Genomic DNA, 17788 nt, shown 5'->3' with positions numbered 1-17788 from the left:
CTTTCATTTGTAATACATGTTTTTATTTTTAATATTTAGGACCAAAAATTGTCAACTAAGCGCGTTTGAAAATTGCAGACGCTATCTAATTGGTGCTATATTTTCCCAGGAACCTCCTGCAACTGTTTGATTTTTGGTCTGTTGTTCCGATTTCATGGACCATTTTTAGAGATTTCTCTATCAGTCTTGAGATTTCGTCAGAGATCATCAGACTTTCTTCAGATTCCGGTCTAAACCGAAACATTCTTAATAAGAAAACAACTTTTTTTTCCTCTAAACGGATTATTATAATTTCTTTAGATCTAAAGAAATTTCTTTGGGCCTGGCAGCGCTGTACCGCGCATGCGCCAGTAGAAAGAGATCGATGGCACCTCTCTTTCTATCTACAAGCCGGAGCTTTCAGAGCTGCCTCGTGTGCGCGTGTAAATTCAAATATCGAATGCTCAGCGAGATCTCTCGATAGTACGCGATACGACTACATTCGGAGTTTGAACTATTTGAAAGCGATATAGTCGATATCTATTTTCGCTTTTGCTAGTTCGACCGTCCACGCTACGTTGCTCCATATGATAATAATATAATATTCGTAATATTTAACTCATGCCAAAAATCTCATCGCACTCACGCACACAGGCAACGATCCGAGCGCAACAGGACGGCCTCTTTCCTCTCCACTACCTCGCCTGCTTGCGCAATGTCGAATTCCCTTGGGAGCAGTTGTTATCCTACGGTATTTACCTGATTTAAACGTCCACTCGCACGCCTCAACATCGGATACTCGTAAGTACGCTGTGTTTACGACACGCAAAGCATAGACTGTCAATTATACTTTAAAATGAAAAAATATCCAAAACCTTCGCGTTTCGATGGAAAACTTATCCCCTCCTGTCGATGATCTCAGCATCCGTTGCGAGGGTCTAACCTCGAAACCCGTTCGAACTGGTATTAATTCGCCGCTTCTAATTACCCTGTTAGAGATTTTTCACCAGTCTGTTTTGTAGTTTATATACTTAGAGAAACAACGTTTTATATCATATAATTTTTCTCCAGTCGTCCTGAAACTTTACAATTCCGAATCGTAGAGTGTTTCTCTCACTTCTTAATACGACTTCATCAAGGTGTCAATTCTGATGAACACTTGCCAAAATGCCGGGCAAAGTGAAGGTCAAGATATTGGCAGGGCGAAACCTGCCAGTGATGGATCGCTCCAGCGATACGACGGATGCTTATGTTGAAATAAAATTTGGGAACACAACCTACAAGACGGACGTATGCCGGAAATCTCTGAATCCCCAGTGGAACTCAGAGTGGTACAGGTTCGAGGTGGATGAAGCTGAGCTACAGGACGAACCTCTGCAAATCAGGCTGATGGACCACGACACGTACTCTGCCAACGACGCCATCGGCAAGGTCTACCTAGATTTAAACCCGCTATTACTGCCTGGCACTCCTCTTCCGGTCAAAAATATGTGGACTCTCGAGGCGTCAATGAGCTCCAGCTCCAGCACTCAGGGAGGTCAGTAGTTAATAATACATGTAAAAAAATTCTATCACAAATTTTTACTGTGATAAGTTGATGTCTTGCCAAATATTTATGTTTTTGAACAACTAATTTGTCGATTTTGGCAGCACAAGTTTGATATAGATCCCATACCCACAGGCTCCGTAATGAATGGCTGGATACCGGTCTACGATACCATGCACGGAATACGTGGCGAAGTGAATATCATCGTGAAAGTGGAATTATTTTCCGACTTCAATAAGTTCAGGCAATCTTCTTGTGGGGTTCAATTCTTCTGCTGTGAGTTTATATATTTGATTTCTCTGATATCTCATTCATGAGTCGATTCTTTGATTAAAATTTATTTGTAATCTATTAATGTAATTCTTCTAGCACCGATAATTCCGCATGGGTACCATGCTCAAATCATACATGGCTTCGTGGAAGAGCTCGTCGTTAATGACGATCCTGAATACAAGTGGATCGACAAGATACGAACTCCCAGAGCTTCGAACGAAGCTCGACAAACACTTTTTTTCAAACTAAGCGGAGAAGTTCAGAGAAAAATTGGGCTCAAGGCACTAGATCTTGGAGGCAATGCCGTTATCGGGTAACTGCTGCTACTATTGCCGTATAACTTCCTGGGGATCTTTCTCATCTTGCATCTTGTAGAGTATATTTGTACCTTCTTGCAGGTATTATCAATGCTTTGATTTGGAAGGTGAATCCGGAATCGTGGCAAGAGGCATTGGAACTGCTGTTACTCTTGTCAAAATGCACGATTCATCCAGTGTGCCAGCGGAGAATTTGACCTCCGAAGAGTGAGTATATAACTCGATTACTTCGAACCTTCATATTTATCGTATCAATTTTCCCCCAAGTTGTTTAAGCCGCGTTTATGAAGTGCAACACCAATGTAAGAACCAGAAATAACTTGTTTCACAGCAATCGAACACAGGGTAAACCTGCCTATATTTTTGCACTTCAGGGTAAATCTCAAAGAAATGAAATTCCGGTCGTCATAATGATGGCAGATTTACCCGATATTAAATTGTCGAGGTTGCATTCCCCCCACCCCCCACGAAATGGTTCCATACGTTAACGTACACGGGTCATTGACTTCTACACACATATACTTAATTATTTGGTTGTGGAAACACACGGCATTATTTTCTCCTGCATCATTATATTTTCCAAAGTGTTTACATCTTCCGATATCAGTTTCTTATCAGCTGAGGTCTTATTATGATGCATCTGGGAAAAGTGATTTCTTGATAGAAGATTAGAGATAGGATTTTATCTCGGGCTAGATCGCTATTATAAATATATGAATTTTCATTTTCCAATGATTACCGCACTAGACTGATCTGCTTGTTCACCCGTGACTCACAATTTGAGTGCAGGAAGCAGGGCGATAGGCATCGAAGATTTGACGATTCATTCTCTTCATCCTCTTGTAAACGCGTATTCTTTCAAACCAACTAGTAAGGACTCCTTTAAATACTCCCGATTTCGGATGAAAATTCATTGAGTTGTGTTGATTTACGCTTGATTGCGATATATGTAACTTCAACTTTGTCCTATCTAAAATATGAGCAAAAACTGTATTCTCTGGAATTGAGGAGGTGTATACAACTTGAAGGGAATTAATCTCGAGTGAATTTATTTATGACAAATCCTGACATTCCCACATGATATTGCCGTTCAAGCTGTCTTCACCCCTCGAATTCAACTGAACCCCGTACCCATTCGATCTCTGTACAACATGAAAACTGATTAACTGATAGATATCTCTTTTTGTACCCGACCCCCCGCATGCATACGTTTAGGCTTGCGCTGCTTGGCTTACCCCACAAAGCGAGTTTCGAATGCCTAGAATTAGACGAGAGTGTTCCCTTGCTTTCTCACTCCCCCGACCGTAGCCAAGCCGCGTCACTGTCAAGCCTGCAAACGACTAAAGTAAGCAGCAAGTTTCCGGGCTATGGAAAGACTCTGAAGAAGCGTTCGAAACCGTTGATCGTCGTGCCCAGCTACAGATCTGCCGGATCCAGCGGTAAAATGCTCAGGCATTTGTCACAGCAGTCGAGTTACAACAACCTCCGTCGGAGTTTCGACTCGAACATATCTTTGCCTGAGGACGCCGATGAATTGTCCCTCAGGTCAATCCTTGCTCAGGAAGATATGAGGGGTGAGATAGCGGGCAACAGGTTTTCCAGGGGATTAAAGAACCTGCGATATCTGCCGCAGAGCATGCTGTCAAAGAGGGTGAGTCAACTCAGAGCGAGGTTCTCCGACTCCTTTGACGAGGACCAGAGCGACCTGGACAGCACCTTCTCCAGCACCTGGTCTGTCAGCTCAGAGTCTGCCAGATCCTCGATATCCGACCTCTACTCACTTGGCAGGAATAAGAAGAGCAGCTCGAAGCGAAACTCGAGTGACGGAATGGCCGCGCTCCTCATCAGGTCTGTCCACGCCGGACTCGCCCTCGACAGCGTGATGGAGGACCACGAAAGTCCCGCACCATCGCCGATCAGGATCGCTTGCGAAGAGTTCGAGGCCCGGATGGCCGAGTCGGAAGCTGGGACGCAGTCGAGCGATCGGAAAGAGGAGATCGCGGAGACGGAGGCGAATGCGGACTTGACGTCTCGGAAGAGCTCCGAGAAAGTCATCAAAAGCTTGACGCCGAAGCGTCGCCTTCGGGAGGAGGAGGAGGAGGACGTTTCGTCCGACGAATCCGACACTGAGAGTTCGGAGGACGAGCCCTCGGAGTCGAGCACGAACTACAACATACTCGACGATTCTCTGACCCACGGAGAGCCTGGATCGCCTCCCACGGGGGACGGAAAATTGACGTCAATCGGTTCGAAGCTGGAGGAGAAAAAGGACAGCTACTTCGATCATGAGGCGGGCATCTTCACTACTGTTCCAACCGAAGAAAAGAAAAACCTTTCCGTATCCAGCGAGCCGATGTCCTCCAGCACCGAAAGTCGCGGCTCGGATATTTGGTTTGAGAAGCGGAATTCCATCGAGGAAGCTGAGCTCATACCTCGCAGGGCAGCTTCCCCATCTTTTTTGCCACAAAATTACGGGGAGCTCCATATTCAGAGACCAGTACGCAACGACTCCAATTTCAGTCGTGACGAGAATCTCGATGCCGCGGCAGAGGCAGTAGCGAACGACGGCGACACGATTGCCATCACCTCCAGTATGACCGCCAAGGAAACGGAGTTCCTCGATAGGCAGGAGCGCTTCGACAACCCTGCAGATTCGAAACCAGCCGCTGCGAGCACTCCGACCGAGGACCAGAGTTGTGAAATATTTTTTCCGGACGTGGACCCTTGGGTGGATGCCAGGACGGTCAGTCTGCAGAGATCAGTGAGTCTGAATGAGAGGGCGATTCGAAGATTCGTAGCGCCCAGCAGAATCAGTTTGAAAAAAAAATCAGAGTCATTTAAAGCCGAAACGAAGAGAAAACTGAGTATTTTCAAAAGCTTGAATATATCGCCGGGTGGCAAGCACGCCGCGGATAGTAAAACCATTGCCAAAGAAGGGGTGGAAAAAATGTCGTCGAAAAATCACGAGGAAGCTGCGAAAAAGTCGGAAAAGACTTTGAAAAAGGTCGAAAGGAACGAGACAGTTATATATCGAGGGTCTCCAAGAGACAGAGAGAAAGCCGAACCCCTGCAGAAGATTAAGCCCGTTGCAATAGTGATTGATTCAACCTCGAAGGAGGATCACAGTCACCTTTCGGTCCCCCTGCTCAAGGTTACGGAAGTGAACGCCAAGAGCAACTTTGGGAGCGACGAGGGTGCCGTCAAGCCGAAAGAGCGGTGCGAACCACGGCCGGAAATGGTGAGAAGTGCGGAGGACTTGGCACGGGTGGACAGATTGCGGAGCAAGCAAAAACGACAGTGCATGCTGGAGCTGATCAAAATCATCGACACTAAAATGCTCGTGCATTCTATGCGGGATCGGCACAGAAACGATTCGTCCCGGAGCCGAAAGCACAGGAGAGACAAGGTTGCCGCTAGTGTGACCCCTTCGCCCGATTCTATCCGAAAGCATCGACACCGCAGGAGAACGTCAAGGTCCAAGTCCCCGGAAGATTCCTCCATCCAGAGCTACGGGACCGGCTCGTCCTTTGCACGACAAAATTATTCATCGGCATCCTCGATCGGTTCTCGGCATGCGCTTTTCACCCCTCACAATCAGTCTGTCGGTAGCGGGGACGAGGCGAGTGGTTCGAGAGTCGGTTTTACCGTAAACCGGGAAAAACAAGGAACCCACTCAGGGGGTTCGGAGGCTCTTGAGAAAACCGAGGGATGTTTGATCGCGATTGAACCGCCGATCGTTGAGCTCGAAGCCGAGACCGAGACGGATGATAATCGGGAAGACGCGGTCAAGACGCTGCAGGCGACTGCTTCGGCAACCCGATTTGACCCTTCCCAAAATCCTAGCGATAGTAAATTAGTTGACGTAGAGTTGAGCGAGCTTAGCTTTGGGTCAGGATTAGAACCTCGTACTAACGCTGATAGTAATCTTTTAACGCCGGAGAAACTTACCATCGTCTCGGTGGTGCGCAAAAGTCACAGCGAGTGCAACTTGAGAGATGCGCAAGAGGGCGTTGGTACAACTAACAATACTAATAATGCTAACACTACTGACAACTCGTGTGTGCCTTGCTATCCCGATCCTCGTAGGCAGCAACCGGATGTCGCACCACCACCGGGTAACCCGAGCCCTGCGCCACCTTCGACGCCGACTCCCGCAGGCGTGAGCAACAAAATATCCAAGTCACCGGTAATTAAGGCCAATTCGGCCGTCCCGATACACCGGAGATCCAGCGACTCTGATCTCAGTATTACTCCGAAAGGTAGGTCTACCACATTCACAACAATATGTACGATGCTGCGTGTGCTGCGAGGGGGTGTGCGTGTCGTCTGCTCATTATAATTTTGCACTTGCTATTTATTACCTGGGGGCGTTTCTTAGGTATAAGTCTCGAGTAGAGCGTTGCACAAAACTTTTCCGAGGTAGAGGATAACCCATAACTTTTATTTCTTTCCTTTTTTTTCTTCACGCTACCTGCTTTCGTAGCCATCGGGACTTTTCCATTGACGGCGGACTTGACCTTTACCGTATCAAGTTCGTATAATATGTAGCCCCGTTTTGAATATCATAGAAAATTTCGTTTTACCCTTTGGAATCGAACATAATTGTAGGTGTTTCGGCAGGTAGTTTTATTAGCGTAGCACGTCACGCAACTCATATTTCCACTTTGCTAATGCTACAGTCATACATAGTAATCGGAGGTATGGAAAAGTCAGGGTTACATTTTTCTCTCACGTAAAATGCACTAATCAAATTCTCAGGATAATTTACCTCGTCATTGAATAAAGATTTATGTAAGTGTTGAACTAACGACATGAGATTGCCATAAAAAGTGGCGTACAATCATCAATTCAATGTTTCAAAAGATTTTCTTTTGATTTTTCTGTTTCATTCGGAATATTTCTCCCCGGCAGGATATTATCGTAAACGTGAGTACTGACGGGAGAATGCTGATGTTCATGTATCTTGACATTTTGTTTCTTTCTCTCGTTGTCGCTCTGTAGCGTGACCCAGTGACTACAATATTACTCGTCTACCATACGTTTGTTACTCTATCGTAACAGTAATATTCTCATGTCTTCGTCTCTGCCTTTACGCGTACTCAACATCGCGACAAATATCATCGGCAACAACAACAGATCAGCATCATTCTTGTGTACTCACTACCACCTGTGCTAGTTTAACAAAGAGTGAAAAATACCCCGGAGGACAGTAAACCTGGTGGCCTGAGATGAGAGTGATTAACAGCGTTAACAATAATAACGTATCACATCTTCAAGCTTATCAATTGATGTATACTCTTCACCTATAAACTATTTACTCGGTAAACACGAAAATTATACATGCCTCTCTGATACATCTATTCTAATTAAATGGCAATTATTTACTTCCTTAGATCAATGTATGCGTGTATGTCACTCTTCAAAGGATTCCCATATACCGTACATACCTATACAAACAACGACATAAGTATAACGCCCTGAGAACACCAAAATATTTGTTTAGCTTTACCTTTTCTTAATTAGCATGGCTGTTAGACTTCTGCAAGATAAACTGTTCATGTAACGACGCCTTGATATCATCGTGTAACGCAAGTGTCCAACTTTTAAGATTATCTTACCATGCTATGCCTGTTTATACAGGAGTAGGTATACGCATGTAAACCTTGAAGGGGAGTACGTTTACAGGAAGTGATCGAAGTAGCTTGAGAGACAGATTTTTCTAAAAACGTATTAATGGCCGATACGATTCTCGTGATAAATTTCTTTGCGTTTCGTCTATCTATTTTTAGGAGACAGTCCGGTCTCGCAATCCTTGTATTTTTCATATACGTATGTATTATTTTCTCTTCAAATGCCTTGCAACCGCTGAAACAAATCTACTTGTACGCGTGAAAAAAGTCCTAATGATGCAGGTTATACCGCATTCTGAGAACTTTACCTTTCACGGTTTATACGTGTGCCTTCGTCCTAATGGTTAAACGCTACACGTCAGAGTGATTCAAAAGACAGCTTTATATTTATTAGCATTTTCTGTCTCAAGATATTACCAGTAATGCTAATTGAAACATTTTGAAATACTCTTCACGCGCACGTTATGTCTTGTGCAGTATGTGACAAAGGCGCGCTGTGAAAGACAGCCGACGGAGCTTATTCTGATGAAAGTATGCGATGTAACTGCAGGTAACTCGCTAACCGGAAGCGACAGGTCGTCTATGGGGGGTTATTTGAGACCAGTGACTGCGGTGGTCAGACCGATGAACCAGGAAGCACTTGACATGCTAGAATACCCCTTCATTACCATGCAGCAATACCCGCCCGGCTTTATACTGCACTTAGGTAAGACCCAAGACTCCTTTGCTGAATCGTAGAAGTCAGTTAAAAACACCTAGTTATGGAATGGGCGTTTTTTTTTTTTTTTTTTTTTTTTTTTTCCAATCGAGCAAGTAAATCACTACAGAGAATACACTGTTCTAGGCGGTACTGTCAGCGCCAGGTCCGTAAAGCTTCTCGAAAGAATAAGCAACCTCGAAGAACCAGAGAGCCGCGATGCTTGGTGGACTGAGATTCGTATGGAAGTTCGCTCCCACGCAAGGGCCCTAGCTTGCAATGTGGTGTTGGGATATCGCGAGGAAACGAGCATATGGTAGGAGCATTCCGGGAGATTTTTGGTCTTTAGCATGCTAGACGAGGTGTAAGAGCTCTTGTCCATCCGACGACGACTTCGTAATGCAGAATTAATCGTTTCCTCTAGCGACGACGTCTGCGTCTTGAGTGCCGCTGGGACGGCTGCGGTAATAAACCTCCAGAACACAAGTCAGGAACCTGATAACCCGTTGATCAGTCGAATTCATCAGCGTGAAATCACGACCACATCCTTGGACAGGACGGACTTTGAGCGGGAAAAGGGTCAGCAGAAAGCTCAGCCAGCCAGCGCGTCAAAGAGCGAGAAGGGAGACAAAAGTGACAGTGACAAGGGCGAGGGAAAAAATGATCAGACCGAAGAAACGGCCGCCCGAGACGTCAACGGCGTTCAGGATGCAAAGACAAGACAGTCCGACGGTACCGAGCAAACCTCGTCCCACTCAATTCCGCTTCCTCCGAGCTCCTGCAGTGTGTGTCACTTGCCATACAGCGAGAGCAGCGTACCTTTCAGGGTCAAGGTTCTGAAGTGCGCGATTTGTCGCCGCGGCAAAGTACCGGACATTCTGTTCACCACCATCGAGCTGCCGGAAAGTATTCCGATAACCGGAAGAGGTTGCGTTGTCCAGGCGACAGTTTGTAGACCCAAGAGGGACCTCAGGGGCGAACTGAACGCCAAGGAGATTTCCGACGGTCTCCCCTTCCTCGAGTACGAACTCCACAGCCTCTTGCTCAACAAAATCAAGGTGAGGAGCATGAACGCGCTGTTCGGACTTAGGGTCCAAGTCTCCATCGGGGAGAGACTCCTGATCGGGATGGCGACGGGAACCGCCGTCTACTTGGCGCCTCTCCCGACCCCAGCGGTACCCAAGGTCACTGCCGGCAACTCTTGGAGCGATGAGCAAAAACTCGCGGACATACAGAAGTCCCTCATCGAAACTGTGAAGAAGAACCGCGAATTCTATCAACTCAAGTCCTTGACGGTGGGTAATATGAACTTTGAGAAATACTTGCTTATCCCTTTTTCTTTCCCGCTCCTTTCTCTTGTCCCTAAATTTTCCGACCATTTCGATTCGCTTGATGTATCCTCGCTCGTAGGATATGGAAAACGGCCGAGTAACAACGTCCGACACAGACGAATCGGAGGATGAGATGCCGGAAATCGACTTGGGGGCGGGTAACAAGGACGCCTGCGTCCTCGAGGTTGACGACATGGAAGAAGTCGACAAGATATCAATGCTGATGGAAAACAGGCCGCCGGACGGCTTTCACGTTGTTAATACGCAGAATATACCCGGACTCGAAGACCTCGAAATAGTCAGAAACCTGCAGATGTTCACCCAGCTGTGGCGCGCTAAGATACCTGTCGGACAACCCGCCTCGGTATCCACCAAATATTTTGGAAGATTGTTGCAGGTGGGGTGGTCCGTTCACTGTCGTCATTATTGTTTATACCTTTTTGTCAGACCTCCTCGTTCATATTTCCCTTTTCTTTTGCGCTTGTTACCCAGAGCGTTTACTTCAAGCTGAGAAAAATGGTGCCTTGTGCTCTTTGCGACCTTCAATTCAAGGTCGAGCTCCCGGAGCCGGACGAAATACAACTCTCTGTAGTTGGAATGGCTCTTGGGTTGGGCGAGCCGACCAAGCTGAACAAGTACAAAAGAAAAGTTCTGCCGCATTCGATAAGCAGAGATCAGGTGAAGAAAACAGGTGAGCATTTTCCAGTTTTTCGCTCATTAATTATCACGGTATCACCGGGAAACTCGTCATCGGTCGCGTGACTAAAATCGTCTTCCTCAGACGAAAACGATCTGATATTCAGCCTCGACGAGGACCACGTTATGCCGGAGAACGCGGTGTCTACCGGAGCACCGAACACCTCGAGTCTGCACTCGGCAGGGCAATCCGGAAGTCTGATCCAGAGATCGAGGCCTCGATCACCCCTGAGAACGAGAGTGCATACGTTGCACAAACATAAACATGTAAGCTTAACAAAGGCGGACATAATGTTTTCATCGTTAGAAGACAACCAGGAGTCAATATCGTTCCATAAATTTTCTCAAGGTGCCTTTGAAGGAGAGATACGGCGTCGACATAACTCCGCTATCCTACATGCCCGGTGGAAGGATTGAGAGGTATCTCGGGAATTTGAACTTCTTCTTCATTCGCGAGAGCACAGCGATACGAGAAGTAAGAGATCGTGCCATATCCTTGTTTGCATACACCTATACAAGTATGGTGTCCAGTGGTCCCGGAAACGTCCTTAAGTTTTCTTTGTCCTTAAAAAGTCCTGGAAATATCCTTGAATGTTTCTTGTGTCCTGGATATATTTTATTTTTAAGCTCACTGAGTAACAGTTTTCAAACAGTGGATTCCCACCTCGAATCGGATTTTTTTATTCTTTCCTACTAACAGGTCGCAGTAGAAATAACGTGTGTCTCAGTGCACAGTGCCCTCTGCTCTCTGTATTCGTGTATTTTTATTTTTCCTGAACATCCTTGACTAACCTGAAAATGTTCTGGAAATGTGCTTGAATTTGTAACGGATTTTTTACTGGACACCATGGTTAGCCGTCGATTATCCGTCGCCTCCAACAGACGGATCAGAATCTTTATTCGCATTTTGCCCAGGGTGGTGGGCTCAGCGGATTTGTTCACAGTTTCGTCACGGAGGTTCTTGCGATAGTTCGGGCCCACGTTACGGCACTCGGTGGAAATGCAATGGTCGCTTACTTCATGACACAATTGGTCCTCTGTCATAGTCCCCACAAAAATCAGGTGAGTTACACAAAAAATATTAAAATTTCTCTTCAATATTGCCTTCGTTTATTTTACCCTGAGTCGCGAACAAAATAAAAACGAACCGACTAATTTCGCTAGAGAACCACGAGGAGCAGAGCATGTTTAAAGTTCTTCCACGCGAAAACTGTTTCGCTGCATGGCGCGAACACTGAGTAATTATCCTTGAAACCTTGTATCTTTACGAGAAGGGAACATTGAAGTAGTTTGTCATTGAAATTAGCGGGCTGTGCCTTGCTGCAGAGGCGAAGATTGAATTAAGATAAACCGCGCGCAAACTTGGTTTGAATAAAACGGTGTCTCGTAATTTATCTAGCATTTGATATGATTACGTGACTTTTTTCTTCGATGTCGTATTTCTTTTCGCGCTTCGCTCTTTTTTTTACTTTTATTATTATTTTCTTGCCTCTCGTTAGATACTTCCCGCGGATCATTTGTAATTTAAGTCTTATCACGTTCCCGTAAGTTCGGAGCACCCCCTAAATCTTTGTTTTACCTTAGCCATTCTTTCTTTCCCACACATCTCCGCCCATCAATTTGATCTGAGTATGAAATTTTTAAGACGTCTCGCATTTGTTTTGCGACGATCCAACGACCGAACAAGCACAAAGTACGAAGTAAAAAGAAAAAAAATTACCTGCATATAAATTATCATCAATAATTCATACCGCCGAAAAAACAAGTAGGTATATTTCAGAGCTATCACAACATCAAATCCTATCATGACCCGAAAGCGGAATATTAAGTACGTTGAATTCTAAGCCCTTACCGTTTACCGAAATGATTGGAGATATCTTGTGCAAACTTTTTTGCTGCTTGTTACATCTGTTTACTTTCCCAATTTCTTGTATGATTATTATTCAACCCACGCCCATGCCTCAAATTACATAAACAGTTTACGTTAAATGCAATTGTGCAACCCTTGATTATTTATTTTGTTACTTATATTTCTGATTCTGATCACATATAGAAATTTTTCTACTTCACAGGCATGCCTTTCTCATTTTGTCTAAAAAGTATCGTCAGCTTCGTATCATAACCTCTATGACAACTGTCGTTATTACAATCTTTTTTTTTTCAACTCTAACATCATGTTTTCGATGTGTTCTAAAGGTCATTTTCAAACATTTATTTTGCAACGTGAACGAACGACTTTCTTAACCACCCTCTGTCCTCAATACTTGGAAGGGACCCACGGCGCGTCCGCCGATGCCTCATTTAGGTAGAAATCAATCTGACCCTGATTTTTGTACGTGTATTTCATACTTGTACGCGTAGTCGGTATTATACCGCAGTCGTCACGTCGCGACGTATAAACGATGAATGAATCATTACATCACGCGTAAGGATAAAAGAAAACAAAGGAGAGAAGGAGAAAAGCGGTGTTTCTTTTATGGAGAAGGCGAACCGTGAACGTTTCCCCCTCAGTTTTCCCTTCGGGGAAACGTCGCGTTTTGAAATCCACCCCGAGAACATCCAAGTCGGTACGCCGTTGATTGACACTCGTATAACTCTGAAACTTGGTGTCTGGAAATTCTGATACCTCTGGTAGTAGTGACATGCATCTAATTTAACCGTTCTCGGAATTATCTGCAGATGAGACTTTCTCGTACAAACCAGTAATTCACACGCGTCGCGTAGAACCGATACCTACACAGCCGCTTTTTGTAATCACCCGAGACCTCCGCTGGAATTCGTCGGAATGGAAAATTGCCGAAAACCGTGTCAAAAACCTTGTCAAATGCAGTATTTTCAGGCAATTATAAATTTCTGACGACGTGTCGGTTCCTTATTAACGTTTATACCTGTGTATAAGATTAATCCTTTTAAAACGCCGTTCATGCAGCCGGCACTCTGTTCTCTTCTCGTTGCGCGCCCCTCCGGGTTATTCGTTAGGTGTATTTGGCTCGAAAAATTTTCTAATTAAACTCAGATCAATCATCCCTCTGCACGTGTATCCCTTCTTTCCTATACACGCTATACCTAGTCGGTCCTTTCAAACTCCTAATTAAACTGCCCCTCCTCCCCGCCCTTCCCTATCGCGCCCCTGATTACGATACCCGAAAGTGACGAGAGGCAGGCCGTAAGGTCTGCCATCGATCGTACCCCCTACGATCAGGACTCATGTGTCTCACTAGAAGAAACTTTCAGCTGTTACAATCCTGACTCTGCATACGCGTATACATATAATAGCTTTTCTTCTCGTTTCTTTCTTGTCGCAATGAACTGAAGAAAAGGTGTAGTTTTTTTTCCACTCCGCGCGAACCGAGATACGAGTTCCTTGACATCCGCTGAAAAGCTCAATTAAAACTTTTCACCGTGGTACAGGTGTCTGATATTATACTACCAGATCGCGCGTGGTAATCAGAGAACGGCTCCTCATCTCTCTGCACCCCGTTAATAGTGACATGCGATAAATATACCATCTTTTCTTATTAGGGGCTGTTTTGGGTCAGACATCAAAGACAACGCGCGAGTTGTTTATAAATGTCCTCGAATTTTTCGCTCAGCTTCTTACTACCACGGGGTAAAAAAATACGAGAGAAGAAAATTCGGTCAATCACGAGATCTTGTATAGGCCAGTCATATCACTTTCCCTCGGCCCGCCTTCTCGATCAACTTCGTCCTATGAATACCTTTACAGATAAATTGGTAATTAAAAGACACTGGAAATCAGATATGTTTGGATACCTCTTCAATTTGTGGGTTGCTATAATTTTGGTGTGTCGTAACGACGACGAAATTCCTTTCCACGAGATGTCTCATTGAGCAAGTAGTGTAATCTGAGGACATTGTATGCGAAATGACAGCGGGTGAACGTAACGTAATTTCAGTTCAATTTTACCTACCTGACCTAATTATATAATTGCCACGTACCTTGTACAATTGCCAATTAATTAAGTCGGTGGAAATCTTTTCCCTTACCGAAGCGGGACGTCATTCGTTCAATTAATTTCTCATATGTCTGTAACGTTATGTAATTTCGATAAAATATGAAAAGTCTGGTGTAATGTTGTTTCCCGAATTAGCCGAGTCAAAGGTACGGTAAACGAAGGTCAAAGGTGAAACGAGAGAAATGAAAAAGTAACAAGTAAGAAAAGAAAAAATATAATACAGTAAGAGGTATTAGTGGAAACCTAGTTACGCTTAGGTAAAACGGCTTGAAGAGGGACTGAGGGTCGGAGCCGCGACTTTTCTTTGCCACTGGAATGCTTAACGAGGAGAGTAAAGGGAATTTGCCTGGTTGGAAAAGTGGAACGGTAATTGGAGCTCGTGACAATTGAATTTGTGTAAGAACGTGTTGCGAACACCTGAAATTTAACCACCTGTCGAGGTTAAAACCAAGAACTCCGGCAAAGAGAAAAATTTCTTACAGCGCGTAGAGAGATTGACTCATGTTCTAATATTATTGAAAACTAAACTTTTTGTTTTGTTTTGCATTTCTCAACTTTCTATGCAACGAATGCAGGAGTCGAGCTGCACGCACAAAGCTATTTCACTCACGACCGATGGACTTTGTTCGGTCAGCAAGTGCGAAATTAGACGCAGAGCATGGTGGGTAGATGGTTCCAACGACGTCGTAAAGTCGTTCAAAGTCTAATTGAATCTTCCGTTTGCTTGGACACGAACAGAAGTCACTCTACGAAACAATCGCGCTACGCTACTCCCTGCCGCTTTAGAGATATGTACATACGACATCGCCGGCTCTTCCCGAAACCTTTTGTTCCGCTTCTGCGGAGGAAACGATGCGGCGCGGCGCTTTCATTATTTGCCAGGCTCTCGATTTCGGCAAGGACAGAAGGAGTACAATATTGCAGAAACTGGTAGACTTGGAGACGGGGAATAATTGTGTTGCAGGGTCAGTGCCTGATCAACGTCGGCGGGGACGTCGTTTCGGTCTCTTACTTCGCGGACGACAGGCATGCCGGGAACTTGGCGGGCTGACATCAGCTTCCCTCCTCGGCGCCGTCCTAGCCGAACGAGCAGCGTGGCCTATTCTCGACCCTCAAGGCCGTCGTCTCCGAGTTTCCTGAGATCTTGGAGGCGTTGACCGAGGATTAACCGAGACGAGGGAGGCCACCCTTTGGGACAGCTTCGAGACACCTTCGACGCGAGCGTCGACCAACTCCTGATTCAAATCGTTGTGATCCACGGTGCTTATATGCGGTTCAAAATCCGACGAGATGTTTCCATTCGGAACTGAAATTTTACACCGTATTGTTCAGTTTGCTTCCCCGTCTCTCTATTTTCCCACCCGAAATTGAGAAAGATGTTTCAACTCACGGCTACTTGTCGCGCTTTAGGGTGGAATCAAGGGGTGTTTTCACCGGAGCAAAAATTGACACCATTGTCACGTATTTCGTGAATACTTACATTTTATAGTACTGTGATTAAAAGAGATTACTTGACAAATAAACTTTACTTTGATTACGTGATTGCTCGTGATTTCTCATGATTTCTAAGATTACAGAAAGATTCCTGTAATCCCAGTTAATTTCTCATGTCCGTCAATGATTATCTTGGTGATTACCAATGCAGAATTTCATTCCAATAACACTTATTTCAGTGTGATTTCGAATGATATTGATACCTCATTGGCTACGGTGAAACACCACCCCTTGGCTGGAATTGTTAGAAATCCCGTAACTGATTCGGCGGTTGCGGAATGATTTGGACAAGGCCTGGAACTGGATGGCATACCCTGTTCAAACGCTTCATTCACAGCTGGCGAACATTATTTCACCGGTACCTAATTACTCAACCGATATCTCCATCGTGGTATTGCATGCTATGCAAAGCTGTTTTTTTTTTTTTTTCGTTTCTTTCTTCAATTATTATCATATCAACCGATTGATTTTTAGATAATTAAATCAATGTATTGTATATCTATACTAACCAATCAGCGTTCGTATACGGTTTAAGATATCGTTATCACTACGTCAGTGAGAAATTTTGCGATAATTTTTTTTTTTTTTTCATACACTTGGAAATTGCGTGTTCCTATCGAAAGTTTTACAGAGTTGTGCCAAAGTCCGCAAACGTGATTCACACATCTGTTATAGTGATCAAAATTCGAGAGCGAGACTGGAAGACTAAATGGCTATTTTAACATTTTATCAACACCCGTTCGCGAAAAGTAATCTCAACTTCGGGATGAACATTCTGCTTGCCGTACGTCGCTCTTTTTATACATCGATATGTGTAAACCACATATCATCACTCTTCCTCTCTATTTCCCTTCTTCCTAAACTCTCTATGGATAAATTATAACCAAAATGATTTCTTTTTTTTCATACTGACGAGAGTTGGATCGATCTACGTACATACATATATATTGAATCTTGTTCATTTATTTTCGATGTCGGAAAATTTTTTCGTTCCGTCGTAGCCTGTATTATTATAGTTGGCAATAATGATGCATGTGTGGGAAAAAATAACCCCGAAAGAGCAAATCTAACGCGTGTGCTCAAGTCACTTCCCTTCGCGTTTGAAGGTAGATAGATAGATATATATATATATATATATGTGTGTGTGTAAACATACGTATATAGTGTACAGACACGTGAAAGTTTTCTTCTTCTTTCTGATCTATCAAGTATCATGTTTTGGTGTACAAAATGATCGTCACCTCGACGGAGGTGAGGAGATATTATTACCTTATTGTACATTATAAATATGAGTATCGTCAACGATGGAAATTGATCGATGTCAATAACTGACGCATTTCAACTACGGTATTCTTATAACTGGAAATCAGTGAATGTTTACTGAGGTCGATAAATTTCCGCTGATTCTCATTTACAGATTAAGGTCAAATAAAACTTGAAACTGCGGTGCTAGTCAACGACGATCAGAGAATAATGCTATGTAGGTAATTTAACGATAATATTCGCGAATTCGAAACAGTTGGACAAATGAAATCCAGAAAAATGTCTGCGGAAAAAGAAAAACGTTAATAATGTGAAAGTGGCGTAGAAACGATGCTATAGATAATGATGATAAAATTTTAAGCAAAATAAACGCATTGCAGAATTTCAAAGAAATCACTCAGGTATCTTAGATTTTGAATAATCACGCGTGGGTGCGAATACCGCGAAGTTGGTTTAAAGTAACTTAGACTTGAATCGATTGGGATCGGACGTGTTATACCCACACGATTAATTATAGATAATAGTTTTGCGCTGCCGAAACCTGCTCGCGCAGCGTCGTAACGTGTATCTAAATAAAATCAGCGA

The 17788-nt window shown here is 44.2% G+C and overlaps 1 protein-coding gene across 7 annotated transcripts; it reads left to right on the top strand.

The window, feature by feature from the left end:
- Positions 1 to 537: 537 nt before the first annotated feature.
- LOC124186859 lies at positions 538 to 17596 on the top strand. Of its 7 annotated transcripts, XM_046578914.1 has the most exons (17): positions 538 to 780; positions 1119 to 1516; positions 1646 to 1801; positions 1895 to 2111; positions 2197 to 2322; positions 3331 to 6374; positions 7027 to 7041; positions 8296 to 8451; positions 8590 to 8758; positions 8867 to 9737; positions 9853 to 10170; positions 10266 to 10464; positions 10555 to 10736; positions 10819 to 10944; positions 11385 to 11531; positions 15022 to 15107; positions 15185 to 15404. In XM_046578914.1, coding segments are annotated over exons 2-17 (6183 nt in total). In that variant the 5' UTR covers positions 538 to 780; positions 1119 to 1146; the 3' UTR covers positions 15186 to 15404. The 7 variants fall into 7 exon arrangements, with proteins under 7 accessions (XP_046434870.1, XP_046434869.1, XP_046434868.1 ...); XM_046578913.1 differs by lacking the exons at positions 15022 to 15107; positions 15185 to 15404 and adding an exon at positions 15411 to 17596; XM_046578912.1 differs by having other exon boundaries at positions 1661 to 1801; positions 15022 to 15404.
- The last annotated feature ends 192 nt before the right edge of the window (positions 17597 to 17788 follow it).

Source organism: Neodiprion fabricii, chromosome 7 (assembly GCF_021155785.1).
Source record: "Neodiprion fabricii isolate iyNeoFabr1 chromosome 7, iyNeoFabr1.1, whole genome shotgun sequence".
Classification (NCBI taxonomy): domain Eukaryota; kingdom Metazoa; phylum Arthropoda; class Insecta; order Hymenoptera; family Diprionidae; genus Neodiprion; species Neodiprion fabricii.
This window is presented reverse-complemented; position numbering and strand designations above follow the sequence as displayed.